At 47.8% G+C, this 18,231-nt stretch overlaps 1 protein-coding gene across 1 annotated transcript in view; it reads right to left on the minus strand.

Annotated features, from left to right (window-relative positions):
* Positions 1-18,231, minus strand: part of glt1d1 (glycosyltransferase 1 domain containing 1) — a 42,380-nt gene that overhangs the window by 19,398 nt on the left and 4,751 nt on the right. Inside the window, exons 5-6 of the mRNA XM_080893188.1 lie at positions 17,809-17,845; positions 17,318-17,374 (exon numbers count right to left, since the gene is read on the minus strand). Coding sequence (XP_080749314.1) covers positions 17,318-17,374; positions 17,809-17,845 — 94 coding nt within the window. The remainder of the gene's footprint in view (positions 1-17,317; positions 17,375-17,808; positions 17,846-18,231) is intronic.

The following is an 18,231-nucleotide window of genomic DNA, read 5'->3' on the forward strand; positions in this document are numbered from 1 at the left end:
AAAAAAATCATTTCCTTTTAAAAATCATTGTTCAAAAGCAGGATATGGAAAATCTAGTCTTTTAGACAGCAGAAAGCCGAGCACACCCAGTGATAACTACAAAAACAACGCCTAATGACTCCTTAAGCAATGTTAGCCTCACAAAGGCACATTTCTAATAGAGCAAAGACTACAGGGTCAGTTTGTCTGAATGAGATTCTCCGCCTTGCTATGATGTTCTAGTCCTGATCAAACACAAGTTAAAACCCAGTGTGTGTGATTTATTTTATCAAAGCAATCATGAGACTAAGACAATTGTCAAAAAAAAAATTATAATTTAAAAAAATGATTCTTAATCATTTGAAATGTAGCCGTGTCACGGTCCTGGGTCTCCTGACCCAGCGTTTTTAGTTCTTTGTGATTTTTGTATTATTGTACTTGTGTGTGATTTATTCTATGGCTTCTAGTTTTGATCCCTTGCCCTTCATGTCTCTCTGTGTCCCCTCTGTTCTGTGTAATTGTGTGTCTTTGCATGTTTGAGTTTCTTGTTTTCTGTCACTCTGCATTGTGCATTATGTTCTCATGGTTGGTTTTTTGTTACTCTCTCTAGTCTAGTCTCTTGTGTTCCCAGCTGAGTATTTCCCTGTGTATTTTGGTTCTTAGACCTCTGCCTTATGGTTTATGTCTCTCTATTTCTTAGTTGCTGTCTCCACTGTGTCAAGTTCGCGTCTCTGTGTGATACTTCCTGTTTTACTTTGATGGTCCGTGTCTCATGTGAATGCGTCCTGCTTTGCTTGTCTCGTCAGTCCTGATTTCTCCCAGCTGTGCCCTCCTTCTGTGTCTCATTCCCCTCGTTACTTCCCAGTGTATTTAAACCCTGTGTTTCTCTGAGTCAGTGTCGCGTTGTCCCTCATGCTGTGTGGATCTCCCTGTGTGTCTCTCTGTGAGTTTTCCAAGTTCCCAGTTTAGATTAGTTTGTATGTTTTTTCCCTGCCAGCAAATAAAGCTGAGTTTTGAGTTCACCTCCCTGAGTCTGTGAGTCCTGCACTTTGGGTCCAACTCCTGCCTGCCGCACAGTGATTCATGACAGTACGACGCGACCAGATATGGACCCAGCAGCACTCAACCCACCAGAAGAACTGCGTCTGGACATCATCTACTCCGTGGAAAGACTCCTGCATCTGTGGCTCGAACATGAGGGGAAGGAATTTCGCCGTGCTGTGGAAACCAAACTACAGCGTTTAATCTCTGGTCTTCCCTGGCTACTCAGTGCGCTCCACCCACTCGAACAGGATTTAATCCACAACGAGCTCCACCTTCATCCCCCAGCTGCTACTACCCACCTGCCTGAAGGGCCGGATGTGGAGCCGCTCGGCCCGTCAGAGCCATCATCAAAAAAGAAACGACGATCACGCCGCCAGCGCGCCACCCCACAGCCGGACATTCAGACTTGTACATCGCCGGCTGTGGTGAGTAAGGACTCTTTTTCTGTGTCGAGCCGTGGGACTATTCGTTCAGGGGCTGTGTTTTGTGCTACGGATGGTAATGTGAACAGTTTATCAGCTGCCCAGCCTCCTGAAGCTCTCCTAGCTGCCCAGCTACAAGCTGCGTCTCCTGTGTCCCCGCTAGCACAGCCATTAACTCCACCACACGCTCCATTTTCACCTCTACCATCGCTTCAGTCATCAGTTCGGTCTGCCACTCAGTCGCCCTTAGTTCCGTCATCCACACTACCACCTGTTTCCCTTCCACCACCACCATCACTACACCCAGCCATTCAGGCTGCTACTCAGTCAGACATTCAACCCATAGCCCTGCCGTTAATATACTCTGTAGCTGAGCCACTAGCCGCCCGACCCACAGCCACTTCAGCCACTCCTCCACCCGTTACACCTCCACTACAACCATCACTGCAGTCCCCAGTGCAGTCTCCAGTGTCTCCAGTGTCCCCAGTGCAGTCTCCAGTGTCCCCAGTGCAGTCTCCAGTGTCCCCAGTGCAGCCTCCTGCAGCCCTGCTTTCCCCAGTGCAGTCTCCAGTGTCCCCAGTGCAGCATCCCTTAGCACAGTCATCCACTCAATCACCAGCTCCACTTTCCCCTCAACTATCACTACCACCTCTAGCTCAGTCTCCTGTGCACTCACCTCTGGTTCATTCTCCTGTGAAGTCATCAACTCCCCTGCCTACTCCGCTCTCACCACCTCCGTTACAACAGACATCAGTTCAGTCCCCTGTGCCGGTGCAGACGCCCTCAGTTCAGTCTCCCGTGCCGTTATCTACTTCACCACCATCAGTAGCTCAGCTCCCACTCTCACCCGTGTCTCCAGTAGCTCAGCTCCCACTCTCACCCGTGTCTCCAGTAGCTCAGCTCCCACTCTCACCCGTGTCTCCAGTAGCTCAGCTCCCACTCTCACCCGTGTCTCCAGTAGCTCAGCTCCCACTCTCACCCGTGTCTCCAGTAGCTCAGTTAGCTGCCCAGCAGCCGCTCTCTGCTCAGTCTCCTGTGTCGCCAGTTTTGCTCATTCACTCCATGCAGAGAGGTAACTTGATTTCTACTCAGGGTACTTTTCATGGTTTAGCCGCCGTTGGCACAGTTTGCCACTCCAGGGCTTCCCCAGAGGCTAGGTCTCAGTCCCCAGCTGATTCTGGACCCCTGAAGTTTAAGCAGCCCCCTAAGAACTGCACCATGTTCGCATTGCCTGGGCAGAGTCAGTGCTCAGTGCAGCGCCAGTTGTCCTCATGTCCGCCAGAGGACTTCATGCCTGTTGGCTTTGTCTTAGCCTCCGCTGGAGGGTCCGAGGGGCCCGTTCAGCCGCCCGTCTCCGCTGGGGGGTCCGAGGGGCCCGTTCAGCCGCCCGTCTCCGCTGGGGGGTCCGAGGGGCCCGTTCAGCCGCCCGTCTCCGCTGGGGGGTCCGAGGGGCCCGTTCAGCCGCCCGTCTCCGCTGGGGGGTCCGAGGGGCCCGTTCAGCCTCCCGTCTCCGCTGGAGGGTCCGAGGAGCCTGTCCAGCCGCCACCCGCGGCCGCCTCGTCGTCACCTGGCCCAGCTTCATCCGAGTCTTCATCCTCGCCTGGTCCAGCTTCGGCCTCTGCAGCTCCGCCTGGTCCAGCTTCGGCCTCTGCAGCTCCGCCTGGTCCAGCCTCAGAGTCTTCGTCCTCGTCTGGCCCAGCCTCAGAGTCTTCGTCCTCGTCTGGCCCAGCCTCAGAGTCTTCGTCCTCGTCTGGCCCAGCCTCAGAGTCTTCGTCCTCGTCTGGCCCAGCCTCAGAGTCTTCGGCTTCTGTTTCGCCTGGTCCGGCCCCGTCGTCGCCTGGTCCGGCCCCGTCGTCGCCTGGTCCGGCCCCGACTGGTCCTGTGCCCACCGGGCCATGGCCAGCACGCCTAACACTGGAGAGCCGCCGCTGCCTTCCGCGCGGTCGGCCTCCTGAACTGTTTCCACGTCGCCGCCGTTGCCTTGCGCACGGCCGGCCTCCTGAACTGGTTCCACGTCTCCGCCGTTGCCTTCCGCATGGTCGGCCCCCTGAACTGCTCTGTGTTTGGGTTGTTTTCTTGGGCTCCGGTGTTTGCTGTGCTCTTCTTTTGTTTTCTGTTCCGAGCCCTCCGTCCTGGGCCCCCGCCGCCCGCCCTGGGTTGTTTTCTGTTTGGTTTTGTTTTTCTGTGTTTGGGCTGTCTGGAGCCAGCCCTTGAGGGGTGGGGGGGGTACTGTCACGGTCCTGGGTCTCCTGACCCAGCGTTTTTAGTTCTTTGTGATTTTTGTATTATTGTACTTGTGTGTGATTTATTCTATGGCTTCTAGTTTTGATCCCTTGCCCTTCATGTCTCTCTGTGTCCCCTCTGTTCTGTGTAATTGTGTGTCTTTGCATGTTTGAGTTTCTTGTTTTCTGTCACTCTGCATTGTGCATTATGTTCTCATGGTTGGTTTTTTGTTACTCTCTCTAGTCTAGTCTCTTGTGTTCCCAGCTGAGTATTTCCCTGTGTATTTTGGTTCTTAGACCTCTGCCTTATGGTTTATGTCTCTCTATTTCTTAGTTGCTGTCTCCACTGTGTCAAGTTCGCGTCTCTGTGTGATACTTCCTGTTTTACTTTGATGGTCCGTGTCTCATGTGAATGCGTCCTGCTTTGCTTGTCTCGTCAGTCCTGATTTCTCCCAGCTGTGCCCTCCTTCTGTGTCTCATTCCCCTCGTTACTTCCCAGTGTATTTAAACCCTGTCAGTGTCAGTGTCGCGTCGTCCCTCATGCTGTGTGGATCTCCCTGTGTGTCTCTCTGTGAGTTTTCCAAGTTCCCAGGTTAGATTAGTTTGTATGTTATTTCCCTGCCAGCAAATAAAGCTGAGTTTTGAGTTCACCTCCCTGAGTCTGTGAGTCCTGCACTTTGGGTCCAACTCCTGCCTGCCGCACAGCGATTCATGACAAGCCGTCCCACATCCACCGCAGACAAACAAACAAAAAGTAATGAATAAATAAAATACTAACACATCCCCATGAGGAAATAACAAGGAGGAAGAAACCGCTAAATTGTTTACATATCTAAAAACAACTGAGTCAGATTACAGTGCTTTCATCGCTTCTGAAAAGGCACACTCGAGCCGACTCTCATTTCAAGTATAATAAATGGAAAAACAACTGTGGAAAATGTGTATTACTTGGTATGGATGGGGAAACGTGGTGATAAATGGCCCTGGGCTTGAATGCTATTAATCAACTGTTCCTCTCTGTACTCAATGGGGTTCTCCCTGAGCACTAATGTACTTGGGATGGACATCATGTTACAATGTGCAATTTAAAGTCTGGATGAGGCTCTGAGTAACAGTACATAGTTATTGAGCAATTGAAATGGGAGTTGGAAGGCTGGTGGAGAGAAAGGAAAATATTCAATGACAGACTCTGGCTTCTGAGAAACCACCAGTAGTACTTTATGCACTCCTATTTCAGGTCTGGGTGCATGTATGTCATTTTGGTCCTATCGTGGTCTGTGCAGTTGCTCAACTGGAGTGAGAAAAAATAATGCAGGCTATCGCTTGTATACAATGTTGCAAATGCTTGCAAAATATTACATGCTTATGTATAGATGGTGAAGACAACACCACTAAAGCTGGTTTATGAAGCAGGCATATTAACACTTTTGTGAATACGTATCCAATATAAAAACACCAACAAAAAAATAATAAATAATACAATAGAAAGTTAAGCACAGCAGAAAAACACAGTACTGTGGAAAAGTCGCAAGTTCCCTTTCAGTTGATTCACTCAGTACAACACATAGGTATGGGATATCGCGCCCTTGCGTGTCCTGGCTGAAGAAACCTTTATTCACGCCTTTAAGGCAGATGACGTGTGATGACATGCGCACGGCCCCGCCTGCACATATAGCCGCTGTCATCACAGTCATCCCTCAGTTCTTACGCTCTTCACCTCGCTGAGAACACCTCTGGTGAGTTGGGCTAGCTAGCTGCTGCTAGTTAGCTCCGTTGTCTGCCGACTTGAACTTAGCTTAACTGCCCCTGTTGGTTTTAGCCTCCACCGCGCAGTTGGTGTGTAGGTTGCCCGCGGAGCGCTAATGTCAAGTTTTTCCTGTGCAGCGTTTTGCTTTGCGTTTTGGAATGGATTCCAAACCGAAGCGAGCAAAGCAGAAATCTTCTGTTCGCCCCGTCCTCAGGGATGCGGTTTCTCTTTGCATGAGAGCGACCAGCACGATGCCTGCCCTGTCTGCCTGGGGATCGTCAACGCGAGCCCGAAGCCTGTGCGTTTTGCCGCCAGCTCCGGCGCTCGACCATGGAAAGACGGGTGACGTTTGTGGAAAAAGTGCTGGGACGCTTGGCTGTCGCACGGCATGACCCTCTCCTTTCCGAGTCTGGAGCCCCGGCTTCATCCGGTCGATGTCCCCCGCAATTAGCTGGGCTGACCACATGGAATATGTTGACGGGTTAGCTGATGACGAGCCGGAACCATGCAGGAGCGCTGACTGGCTTCAGCCTGGTTGAAGCCCGCCAGCGATCCCCAGGAAGACGGTGACGTGCTGGACAGCCTGGAAATCCATGGTTTGTCGGAGGATGAGCAGGAGAGCTCATTGTCGGCCCAATGTGCCACCGCTGCTGCGCCCGTCGGCCACGATGACACCTCTCTTTTCTCCCTGTTTCGCCGTGCTGCTGAGAAGCTGGCCCTCTCCTCCGACAGAAGCCGTCGCGATTCGCGGGTTTTTTCCTCCCACCGGAGCCCGCAATGGCCAAAAACTGCCTTCCTACGTTCCCAGACTTTCTCTGCGAGCTAACAGCATCATGGGACAAACCTCTGTCTACCCCCGTCACTGTGCCCGGCTATGGACAGTACATGGAATTGGACGGCGCCGAGGGGGCTGGCTTAGCTAACCCACTCCCTATGGAGCCATCTCTGGCTGCTTATCTGGCCCCGTCCCATAACCATGTTGTCGGCGGCCCCGCAACTCTGCCGTCCAAGCACTGCAGATTCTCTGATTTGCAGCTGGAGAAGATTTATCGGGCTCAGGCTGGCACTGCTCGTGCCATGAGCTCCGTCACCATGCTCCAGACGTACCAGGCAATGTGCCTGGCGGAGCTCGGATCGCTGGTGCCTGATGACAGCCCGCTGGCACCTCTCCGTGGGTGCTGCGAACCGTTGCCATGGGTTACCAGTTGCAGTTCTGGGTCAAGCCGCCTCGTTTCCAAAGAGTCGTAAACACGACTGTCAACACCGAGGCGGCCATGATACTGAGAGAGAAAATAAAGGCGCTATTCCAGAAAAGAGCAATATGAGTGGTCCCCGCTTCGGAGACAGACAAAGGTTGGTACAGCCGTTATTTTGTTGTGCCGAAAAAAGAGGGAGGGCTTCATCACATCCTCGACCTGCGAGTCTTGAACACGTATCTACGAACGTACAGGTTCAAGATGTTAACACTCAGACAGCTCTTGAATGCAGTCAGCCCGGGAGATTGGTTTGCAACAATCGATCTAACAGATGCTTATTTTCATGTGGCTATACACCTGAAACACAGGCAGTTTCTGAGGTTTGCATTCGAGGGCGTAGCCTACGAATACCTAGTGCTGCCGTTCGGGCTGTTGCTCGCTCCTCGCACCTTTACAAAATGTGCCGAGGCAGCGCTAGCGCCCCTCAGAGAGAGAGGCATCCGCATCTTAGCCTACGCTGCCTCGCTCAGTTTCAGCTGGGATGCAGACTGCGTTTCCAGATGATATTAAGCTTGTTGGGCATGATTTCATCTATGATCACCATAGTGCCACTTGGACTGTTAAAAATGAGAGCGTTTCAACGCTGGACTCTCTCTCACTGTTTGTGTGCATCCCGTCACCTCCGGAGGAGGCTGCCGGTAACTGCGTCTTGCATGCTAGCTCACCGTCCTTGGAGGGAGCCCAGGCTGCTGCATCAGGGCTCTCGGATTGGGAGGGTGTTGTTTCGCAAGGTGGTGTCCACAGATGCTTCCCTAAGAAGGTGGGGAGCGCTGTGCGAGGGTGCATCAGTGAGAGGGATCTGGTTCGCAGCCCAGCGCCAGCTGCATATCAACCACTTAGAGCTGTTAGCAGTGTTCTTAGCTCTAAAACATTTCCGTCCAGTCCTGGAGGGCCAGCATGTCTTAGTCAGGACGGACAATTCAACAGTGGTGTCTTACATAAAGGGGCAGGGAGGAACACGTTTTCTCCCCCTGTTGAAGTTGTCTCGCTTTCTGCTGTTATGGTGCAGTGTTCATTTTCTGTCTCTAAGAGCCACCCATGTTCTGGGCCACCTGAACCTGGGGCCGGACCTTCTCTCCAGGGGGGTCCTCTGGTGAGAGAATGGAGGTTACACCCTTTAATAGTGGCTCAGATTTTGGATCTATTTGGCAAGGCACAAATAGATCTTTTTGCTTCCAGGGTAAATACTCACTGCCCCCTGTTCTTCTCCATAATCGACCACGATGCACCCTTGGGCTTGAACGCGCTAGCGCACCAATGGCCAGACGTGCTCCTGTATGCATTTCCCCCAGAGTAAATGATATCTCCAGTTGTAGAGAGAGTGCGTCGGCATTCCCTCTCTCTGATTCTAGTGGCCCCTTGGTGGCCCACAAGGTCGTGGTATGCAGAGATAATCAGCCTGCTAGCAGCGAGTCCTTGGCAGCTTCCTCTCCGCAGGGATCTCCTCTCTCAGGCGTGAGGAGAAGTGTTTCATCCGCGCCCAGATCTGTGGTGCCTTCATGCTTACCTGCTGAGAGGTTAAACTTGATTTCTAAGGGTTTGCCACCTAGTGTGATAGCGACAATTCAGAGTGCTAGGGCCTCATCTACTAGAGGCTTGTACGCTTACAAATGGTGAGCCTTCAAGCAATGGTGCCAGGACCGCCACACTCTCCCAGGGATCAATAAAGTATTCTGATTCTGATTCAGTGCTCTACTGTGGATGGTTTTGACATTACTGCAGGAGCTGCTGGATAAGGGCCTTTCATTTTTGACAATTAAGGTTTATTTAGCAGCTATATCTGCTTGTCATATTGGCTTTGACGGGGTGACACTAGGTGCACATCCCCTCGCCATACGTTTTCTGAAAGGAGTTCGCCGGCTGAGGCCCGTGCTTAAGTCCAGTGTCCCTGCTTAGGACTTGTCTTTGGTGCTGGAGGCCCTTTGTAGCCCCCCGTTTGAACCCATTGAGTCTGTGGATATGAAATTTCTTTCATATAAGACTGCATTACTTCTCGCTTTGGCTTCGGCAAAGCGAGTGGGTGAAATTCATGCGCTGTCTGTGCATCCCTCCTGCACACAGTTCTCTCCTGATGGCCACAAGGTTGTATTGCGTCCAAATGCTGCCTATTTTCCCAAGATCATGACTGCATCTTATAGCTCAATGGAGTTTGAGTTGCTGAGCTTTTGCTCCCCTCCTTTTGCATCTGAGCAGCAGAGGAGGATGCATTCACTTTGTCCAGTGCGTGTGCTACGCACCTACATTGAGCGCACTCAGAATGTGCGTTTATGTGACCAGCTGTTTGTCTGCTTCGCTAATCCAAATAGAGGTAGAGCTCTGTCCATACAGAGGCTGTCCCACTGGATCATAGAAGCTATCTCACTGGTATACGGCACCAGAGGTCTTGCTTTGCCCCACCGGGTGAGAGCTCATTCCACCAGGGGGATGGCAACCTCATGGGCTCTTTTTAAAGGGGTGCCTGTAGCTAGGGCTGCTCAATTAATCAAATTTTAATCACGATTACGATCTGGGCTTTCAACGATCATTAAAAATGAATGTGCCGATTATTAGCACCTCCCTCATGCTTTACTCTGGCGCTGCTCCGTGTGGCAAATCGAGCGCACCTCTCTGCATTTCGAACACGCGTCACAACAATTAAGAGGACCCGAGGGAAGCTCGGAAAGCTAAGCAGAAGTTATTTGGAGAGGAGCGTGACTGCTGTTGGTTGAAAAGAGAGGTAAAAAAAAATTTAAGTGGTGTGGAAACCTTATGGGTTCGCGGAGTCAGACGTGGATCAAGTAGACATAGTGTGTAAACTTTGCTACAGTGTCGTACCTGCACCACGGAGCAACACTGCAAAGTTCACTAAACATAGATGTTTACATTTTTCATTTATTTTTTACATTGCAAACATTTGCACTGTTATCAGTATTTGCACACTATTTTATATTATTTTTTAAAGTCATTATTCAATACATTGTTATTGTTAACCCTTTAAAGCCGGTCAGAGCGGCACGCTCCGTTTTGTGTAACTATTTTTAAATCCCTGTAGAACCGGAACCATGTAAGCTAGCGCAATAATTTTTGCATATAAAACTTACATCTTATGCCATCAGCTTGTCCTCGGTCACGGTTTCCTTCCACATAAAGCTTTGCAAAAATTGCATAAAAAGCGCTTGCAGGAACAAAAGCATAATATTCCAGAAACACGCTTTGCCGATCCGATCAGCTGTTCGTAACACTTCCCACATTGAAACAGACGTCAGCGCGAACTATCGCATGTCCGCCATTTCCTGCCCGAAACAGGAAATGACATCATTTTCGCGAAAAATGTAGTTTTTTACTTGTAGGCCTTAAAAGCCTATACTGGTGTTTTTATAAGTCATGTTTGACTTCTTTGAATAGTTTCTGGGATGCTTAGAACTCGAATTGCACAGCTGGAAATAGTTTATTTTGATGCACATGCTGTTTTCTTTGCAAATTTACATCATAGGATTGTTTCTTTGTTTTTCCTGCAGTATATAAAAATTGCTGTATCTCCAAAATAAAACTATGAAGACACTCAAAATAAATTTCCTGTTGTTGTAAACTATTTTTTGCAACTTTTTTGTATTTAAAGTTTTGAGGGATAAACCTCTTAAATTTCTCCAAGTGGAAATATATGTAAAAAAAAACAAAAACGATTTTCTATTTTTTTGCAATTTATTGCACTTTTTTGCAATTAATGTAGTTACTATGGACTTAATGCATACATATTATTAAAATATGGGCTATAACAGTTGTATTGATGTATAGCAACTTGAAATGCTCCCACAACTGGCACTACAACATGTAAAAAAATAATATAAGCTCTGGCGGACTTGCCCATATGGAAAAGTTATATATAAATCTTATAAAGTTTGTATCTGTCTTGTGTGAAACTTGTATGAAAAGCATATAAGAGTGAAAACAGATATAAGATCCCTTGAAAAATTATATAATGAAACTTGTATGTTTTGGATACTTACTAAAACAATGTATGAAAGTAATGAGAAAGTGGCCACTTTCATGAGTAATCACATATAAGTTTTTACTATTTCTTTTCCATATGGGTGGTTCTATAGTAGGTCTTAAAGGGTTAAATAAATATCGTCAAATAATCGAGATCTCAATTTCAGTGAAAATAATCATGATTATAATTTTTGCCATAATCGAGCAGCCCTACCTGTAGCTGATATTTGTGCGGCAGCTAGTTGGGCATCACCGCACACTTTTGTGCTGTTTTATCGGTTGGACGTTACAGCCCCTTCGGTGGCTCATGCTGTCCTTTCTGCTGGGTCTACCACTCACTAAGGACGTGGTGGTCCGATTCCGGTTCGGTGGCTGCTCTGCAGGGCGTGTATATACACTCAACAAAAATATAAACGCAACACCTTTGTTACTGCTCCCATTCCCCATGGGATGGACGTAGAGACCTAAAATTCATTCCAGATACACAATATAACCATCCCTCCCAAACAGTGGTCACAAATCAGTCCAAATGTGTGGTAGTGGGCACATCTGCCATATTGAGATAATCCATCCCACCTCACAGGTGTGCCACATCAGGATGCTGATCTGACATCATGAGTAGTGCACAGGTGTACCTCAGACTGCCCACAACAAAAGGCCACCCTGGAATGTGCAGTTTTTTGCGCTATTGGGGGTCTGGGGACCCAGAACCGGTCAGTATCTGGTGTGACCACCATTTGCCTCATGCAGTGCAACACATCGTCGCATGGAGTCTATCAGATTGTCAATTGTGGCCTGTGGAATGTTGGTCCACTCCACTTCAATGGCTGTGCGAGGTTGTTGGATATTCGTGGGAACTGGTACACGCTGTCGTATACGCCGGTCAAGCACATCCCGAACATGCTCAATGGGTGACATGTCCGGTGAGTATGCTGGCCATGCAAGAACTGGGACATTCTCAGCTGCCATCTGCCCTGAACAATGTGAACCATGATTCATCCGTGAAGCGCACACCTCTCCAACGTGCCAGACGTCATCGAATGTGAGCATTTGCCCACACAAGTCTGTTACGGCGACGAGCTGGAGTCAGGTCAAGACGGGCATGCAGTTGAGCGTCCCTGAGACGGTTTCTGACAGTTTGTGCAGAAATTGTTTGGTTGTGCAAACCAATTGTTCCAGCAGCTGTCTGGGTGGCTGGTCTCAGACGATCTTGGAGGTGAACCTGCTGGATGTGGAGGTCCTGGGCTGGTGTGGTTACACGAGGTCTGCGGTTGTGAGGCCGGTTGGATGTGCTGCCATATTCTCTGAAACGCCTGTGGAGACGGCTTATGGTTGAGAAATGAACATTCAATGCATGGGCGACAGATCTGGTTGACATTCCTGCTGTCAGCATGCCAATTGCACGCTCCCTCGTTGCTTGTGGCATCTGTGGCATTTTGCTGTGAGACAAAACTGCACATTCCAGGGTGGCTTTTTGTTGTGGGCAGTCTGAGGTACACCTGTGCACTACTCATGATGTCAGATCAGCATCCTGATGTGGCACACCTGTGAGGTGGGATGGATTATCTCAATATGGCAGATGTGCCCACTACCACACATTTGGACTGATTTGTGACCACTGTTTGGGAGGGATGGTTATATTGTGTATCTGGAATGAATTTTAGGTCTCTACGTCCATCCCATGGGGAATGGGAGCAGTAACAAAGGTGTTGCGTTTATATTTTTGTTGAGTGTATGTCACATACTCAGTGTTGGGAAGGTTACTTTTAAAATGTATTCCATTACAGAATACAGAATACATGCCCCAAAATGTATTCAGTAACGTATTCCGTTACGTTACTCAATGACAGTAACGTATTCTGAATACTTTGGATTACTTAATATATTATCATGCTTTTTACAACAACGTGAATGTACTATTGCTGTGTGATTTATTACTATTACTGAAGGTCCGCGACTCCGAACTGTAGTAAAGGGACCTCTGACTAATACGGCGGGGTCCGTGTCGGCTTGTAGCCGAAAACTAGCTTTACTTTGTTGTGTGGGTCAACTTTTCTTGCGAGAGACAGAGAGAGGCATTGAAAGGCTGCTCCAACAGAACTTATTGTTTTCGGACGAAAATACGAACACAGCGTACAGTCGAGTCTTAATAGCTTACTTACAACTGGGCTCGTCAGGCACTCTTCTTGGCTGAAGTGGTTATTATTATATTTACATGCTTCCAGCTCCCGTTTCTGCTCCATGACAGCTCATACTTTTCCTTTTTCTCCCTCCTCGTGCTCACAGACCCATAACGTGTATGGCAGTCCATTCTCCCTGCAACACGGACTACACTGCCCATGATGCTCCATTCTTTAGAGCTATGCTTGTAGCATTCCGCCTGTTAGCTTAGCACAACAACAACAACAGGCGCTCTCTCACCCAGGAAACACACAGTCGCAGAGAGAGAGAGCGTCGCCCTGTAACCATGGCAACCGTAACGCTGCCGCCTGGAACAACAGAACGTAGCTGTCAAACAAAACCCAAACAGTCCTGACCCGCGACAAAATGAAACAGGAAAGTACCGCAGTGTAATCCATTTATTTCAACAAAGTAACTGTATTCTGAATACCACCTTTTTAAACGGTAACTGTAACGGAATACAGTTACTCATATTTTGTATTTTAAATACGTAACGGCGGTACATGTATTCCGTTACTCCCCAACACTGCCCATACTTATGTGTTGTACCGAGTGAATCGACTGAAAGGGAACGAATAGTTATGTCTATAACTTCTGTTCACTGAAGGAGAGGAACGAGGTACAACACAAGGTGGCCCCACTGAGCAGTTTGGCTCGGTGAAGAGCGGCTATCGAACTGAGGGATGACTGTGATGACAGCGGCTATATGTGCAGGCGGGGCCGTGCGCGTGTCATCATACGTCATCTGCCTTAAAGCCGTGAATAAAGGTTTCTTCAGCCGCGACACGCGAGGGCGTGATATCCCATACTTATGTGTTGTACCTTGTTCCTCTCCTTCAGGGAACAGAAGTTATAGACATAACTATTCGTTATCCCTCAGTCCTTTATATTTTGCTTCCAAGAAGCCAGATTTGTAATTTTTTAAAGTGCTTTTCAGCAATAGCTCTCCAGGCTTTCTGAAGTTGTTGTTAAGTTGTTAAGCCACATAACCCCAACTTATGAATCACTCAAGCATAAAAAAGGTCCCCAACTCAAGGGATAAAACAGTGTTGTTTCGGCACATAACAGATAACTTAGCTTAGACAAATTTGAAATTGAATCTTTAACCTTTCTGTTTACAGCAAACTGACGCAAAAACATATAATTTGCTAACTTATCTTTAGTTGAATCTACATGTCAAAGATAACACAGTTTGACAGGCATAAAATACTATTTTTGCACCAACAATGTGATTTGCAAAGTGCTGTTAGCTGACAACTCGGCATATCTCAGTATGGTTTGCAGTGTGTCCTTAAACAATTTGAGGAAACTGGACAAGTGGAACACAAAAGAACAAGTGGCAGAACTAAAAAACAATCTTCAGCAGATGTTTAGCTTTCAAAAAGACATTTTTAAAAAATCCAGTAAAGACCAGAGGTATGACCTGAGAGAGGTCATACCTACCAGAGATGCATCTGGTAAGGAATGGGAAGGACAGCTACAGGCAGAAGATGGAGAACCCGCTTCAGCAAAACAACGTTGGTGAAGTCTGGAGAGGCCTCAGAACCATCTCAGGCCACAAACAGCAGAACTCTCTGCCTGGGAGGGATGTGAGGTGGGCAAATGAACTGAATCATTTCTTCAACAGACTTGATTCAACCATGAGACAGTCTACAACATCGGCTGCAGACTCACCCACCCCCACTGCTGCTGTTCCACCTCTGACACCTCAGACACTTCACACATCCTCTATTCACCCTGCTCACTCCTCCCCACCCCCAACAACAGCATCCAATACACACTCAACACAAGGCTCCAGCCTGTCTCTCTCAACCACCCAGGTTAGGAGGGAACTGAGGAGGATTAATGGCAAGAAGGCAGCGGGCCCAGATGGCATCAGCTCGAGGGTCGTCAGGTCCTGCGCGGACCAACTGTGTGGGGTGATGGAGCACCTCTTCAACCTGAGCCTGAGGTTGGGAAGAGTCCCACAGCTCTGGAAAACCTCCTGTGTTGTACCAGTGCCAAAGACTTCACGCCCCAAGGACCTCAACAGCTACAGACCGGTGGCTCTGACATCCCACCTGATGAAGACCCTGGAGCGGTTGGTCCTGGCTCAGCTTCGGCGCCTAACAAGCTCATCACTGGACCCACTTCAGTTTGCCTACCAGCCTGGCATTGGCGCGGATGATGCCGTCATTCACCTCCTACATCGTTCCCTCGCTCACCTGGAGACCGCTGGAAGCACTGTGAGAATCATGTTCTTTGATTTCTCCAGTGCCTTCAACACTATTCTTCCCTCGGTTCTGAAGGACAAGCTGGAGAACTCTGGAGTGGACCATCACCTCACTACCTGGATTTTGGACTACCTCACCGACCGACCACAGTATGTGAGGACTCAGGGCTGTGTGTCGGACAGGGTCGTCTGCAGTACGGGGGCCCCACAGGGAACGGTTCTGGCTCCGTTCCTCTTCACCATCTACACTGCAGACTTCTCCCACAATTCCACCCAGTGCTTCCTGCAGAAGTTCTCTGATGACTCTGCAATAGTCGGCCTCATCACTGATGGGGACGACAAGGAGTACAGAGGACTGACTCAAGACTTTGTGGACTGGTGCCAGCTGAACTACCTCCAGATCAACGCCAGTAAAACCAAGGAGCTGGTGGTAGACTTCCGCAGGCACAAGCATTCTCCACTGCAACCACTGAACATCCAAGGTATGGACATTGAGGCTGTGGACAGCTACAGGTACCTTGGTGTTCATCTGAACAACAGACTGGACTGGACTCATAACTCAGACGCCCTCTACAGGAAAGGGCAGAGCAGGCTGTACCTGCTGCGGAGACTCAGGTCGTTTGGGGTGGAGGGCCCACTCCTGAAGACCTTCTATGACTCTGTGGTGGCTTCTGCTATCTTTTATGGCGTGGTCTGCTGGGGCGGCAGCATCTCTGCTGGGGACAGGAAGAGACTGAACAGGGTGATCCGAAGGGCCAGCTCTGTTCTAGGATGCCCTCTGGACCCAGTGGAGGTGGTGAGTGACAGGAGAATGGCGGCTAAGCTGTCATCCCTGTTGGACAACGTCTCCCACCCCATGCAGCAGACTGTGACAGCACTGAGCAGCTCCTTCAGTGGGAGACTGCGGCACCCACGGTGTGGGACGGAGAGATTTCGCAGGTCTTTCCTCCCCACTGCTGTCAGACTCCACAACAAAGACTTTAACTGAACAAACACACACATCCACACATGTGCAATAACACTAAGTGCAACAATCTTTTCTGGCATCGTTGTATTTTTACTCAGTTGTATATAGCATTCGTATTCTATTTTTATCTTATTGTATATTTTTATTCTATTTTATTCTACTGTATATAGTATATTATTTTATTCTATTCTGTACAGCTGTGTACTGTATTTATTCTTATTGTATTCTAATTTTTGCGTCATAACTTTTGCACTGTCCACTTCCTGCTGTGACAAAACAAATTTCCCACGTGTGGGACTAATAAAGGTTATCTTATCTTATCTTATCTTATCTGGTAATTTACTGTTCATTGAAGCCTCATCAGAAATGGTGTCAGTTGAAGGCTGGCTGACAAGAAGCCATTTATAAGGAATGGAAACAAGGAGAAAATTACACAAGAACGCAACTGAAAATCAATGGCAAAGGGTCTATTGGAATGATAAACCCAAATATGACATTTTTGATTAATTATTGTCAATACATTTAGAGGAGGTAGGAGAGAGGCAGCGTACAACAGTGCGTGTCTACAGCCATCTGTAAAACACAGTGGAGGCTCTGTCATGGTTTGCGGCTGCATTTCACCCAGAGGTGTTGGGGATCTCCTTAAAATCGATGGAATTATAAACACAGATTTTGATCAGTCATGCCACACGACACCATCTGGAAAGCACTGCCAATGCATTAAAAGCATACCTGGATAAGGAAAACTCACTGGATTAAGCTCCCCAGAGCTTCGACCCCCAACATTATTGAAGCAGCTTGGGATCATATTTGTAACAAACAAAAGAAAAAGCAGAAACATCCAAAGAAAAGCTTTGAATGTCCTTCAAGAAGCCAAAGGATACTTACAGAATTTCCAAGATAGCTTGAGAGAGTTCAGACTTGAAGAATTAAGGTAGTGACACCAAACGTTGACTTTCAAGCTTATAAGAATTGTATGAACTCTGTAATTGCTTTATACTTTACTGTATATTATAATATTTCCATATATGCACACGTTTCAATAAATTGCTACACCTACTTCACATTTCCCTAAAGAAATGAGGGGTAGCTCAAGACTTCTGCACACTACTGTGAACATAATTTCAATATTTTCTTTAAGGCCTTCCATTACAAGAAATAATAATATTTTTTATCACTTTGGATAAATAACTGATTTTCCACCATCATCAAACAAAATATATATAAAAAAGACCGTCTAAAAAGAAATCTTCCACTGTCAATTACACATTTTGCAAAGTGTACCTGGAATGATGACAACCTGAAGCACTAATAGTACCTGAGCTCCTCAGGAATTCAGTCCAGCAGAATTTCTCAGTAATGTCTGTCTGGATGCCTGTAATATAAACACAGAGACAGCCATAGTGAACTTCATAAAAAATAGTGCAAAGTGCTCCAAATTATCAGTGATCCAAAATACAATTTTTGTGTTCTGTGTAAAAAGCACTTCAGCATGATCACTCTCTGGGGACAAGCCTGAAAATTAAGCTTTCACTGGTTTGGGCTCAGCCATGCAGCTGGCCCAGGGGCTCTTGTCTAATCTATGAAGGGACACTATTTGCCAAACAAGGATACCGGTGGTAAACAACATGGAAGAGAGATTTGGGCTGTCCTACATGGTACGGTGGCCAATGGCAAGAGCAAACACAACTCTGTACTGCAGAAAGTATGATAATGGAGGGAAAATGTCAAAGCTGATTAGTGCAACACTTCAATGGTGAGTCAAGGATGCACAGCATCAGGCGAGGATGTCCATCCTGCAGAACTTACCTTGAGGCTGGACGTAGATTTTGCTGCTTTGGGACACCTTCAGAGGAAAAAAATAAAAAAGAAGTGGTTAAAACAGCTAACAGAACGCAATCAGCAATTATTGGCAGCGTTTGTTTATAGAAATTACATTTGATTATCACCAACTGTGCTTCTCTCTTTTTTTTATGTCCGACAATAGGGACAGCCATTTAAAGCTCTTTGTGTTCTAAGCATATTTAAACAGAGTACTAACTTTAAAAAGAGACTCAGGAAAGCAGTCGCTAAGATAATGCGGGTGCCGCAAAATAAATCAGAGGGGACGGGAAAGAAATTGACTGGATGTTATCACACCAGATCCATCCGCTATGTGTGTTTTCTGTCGCAATAAAAAGCTTGGCGATGCCTCTCAGTGCCTGTCCTGTCTACCAGCTGTCAGCACTAAAT

The sequence above is a fragment of the Rhamphochromis sp. 'chilingali' genome (genome assembly GCF_963969265.1).
Source record: "Rhamphochromis sp. 'chilingali' genome assembly, chromosome: 10".
NCBI lineage: Eukaryota > Metazoa > Chordata > Actinopteri > Cichliformes > Cichlidae > Rhamphochromis > Rhamphochromis sp. 'chilingali'.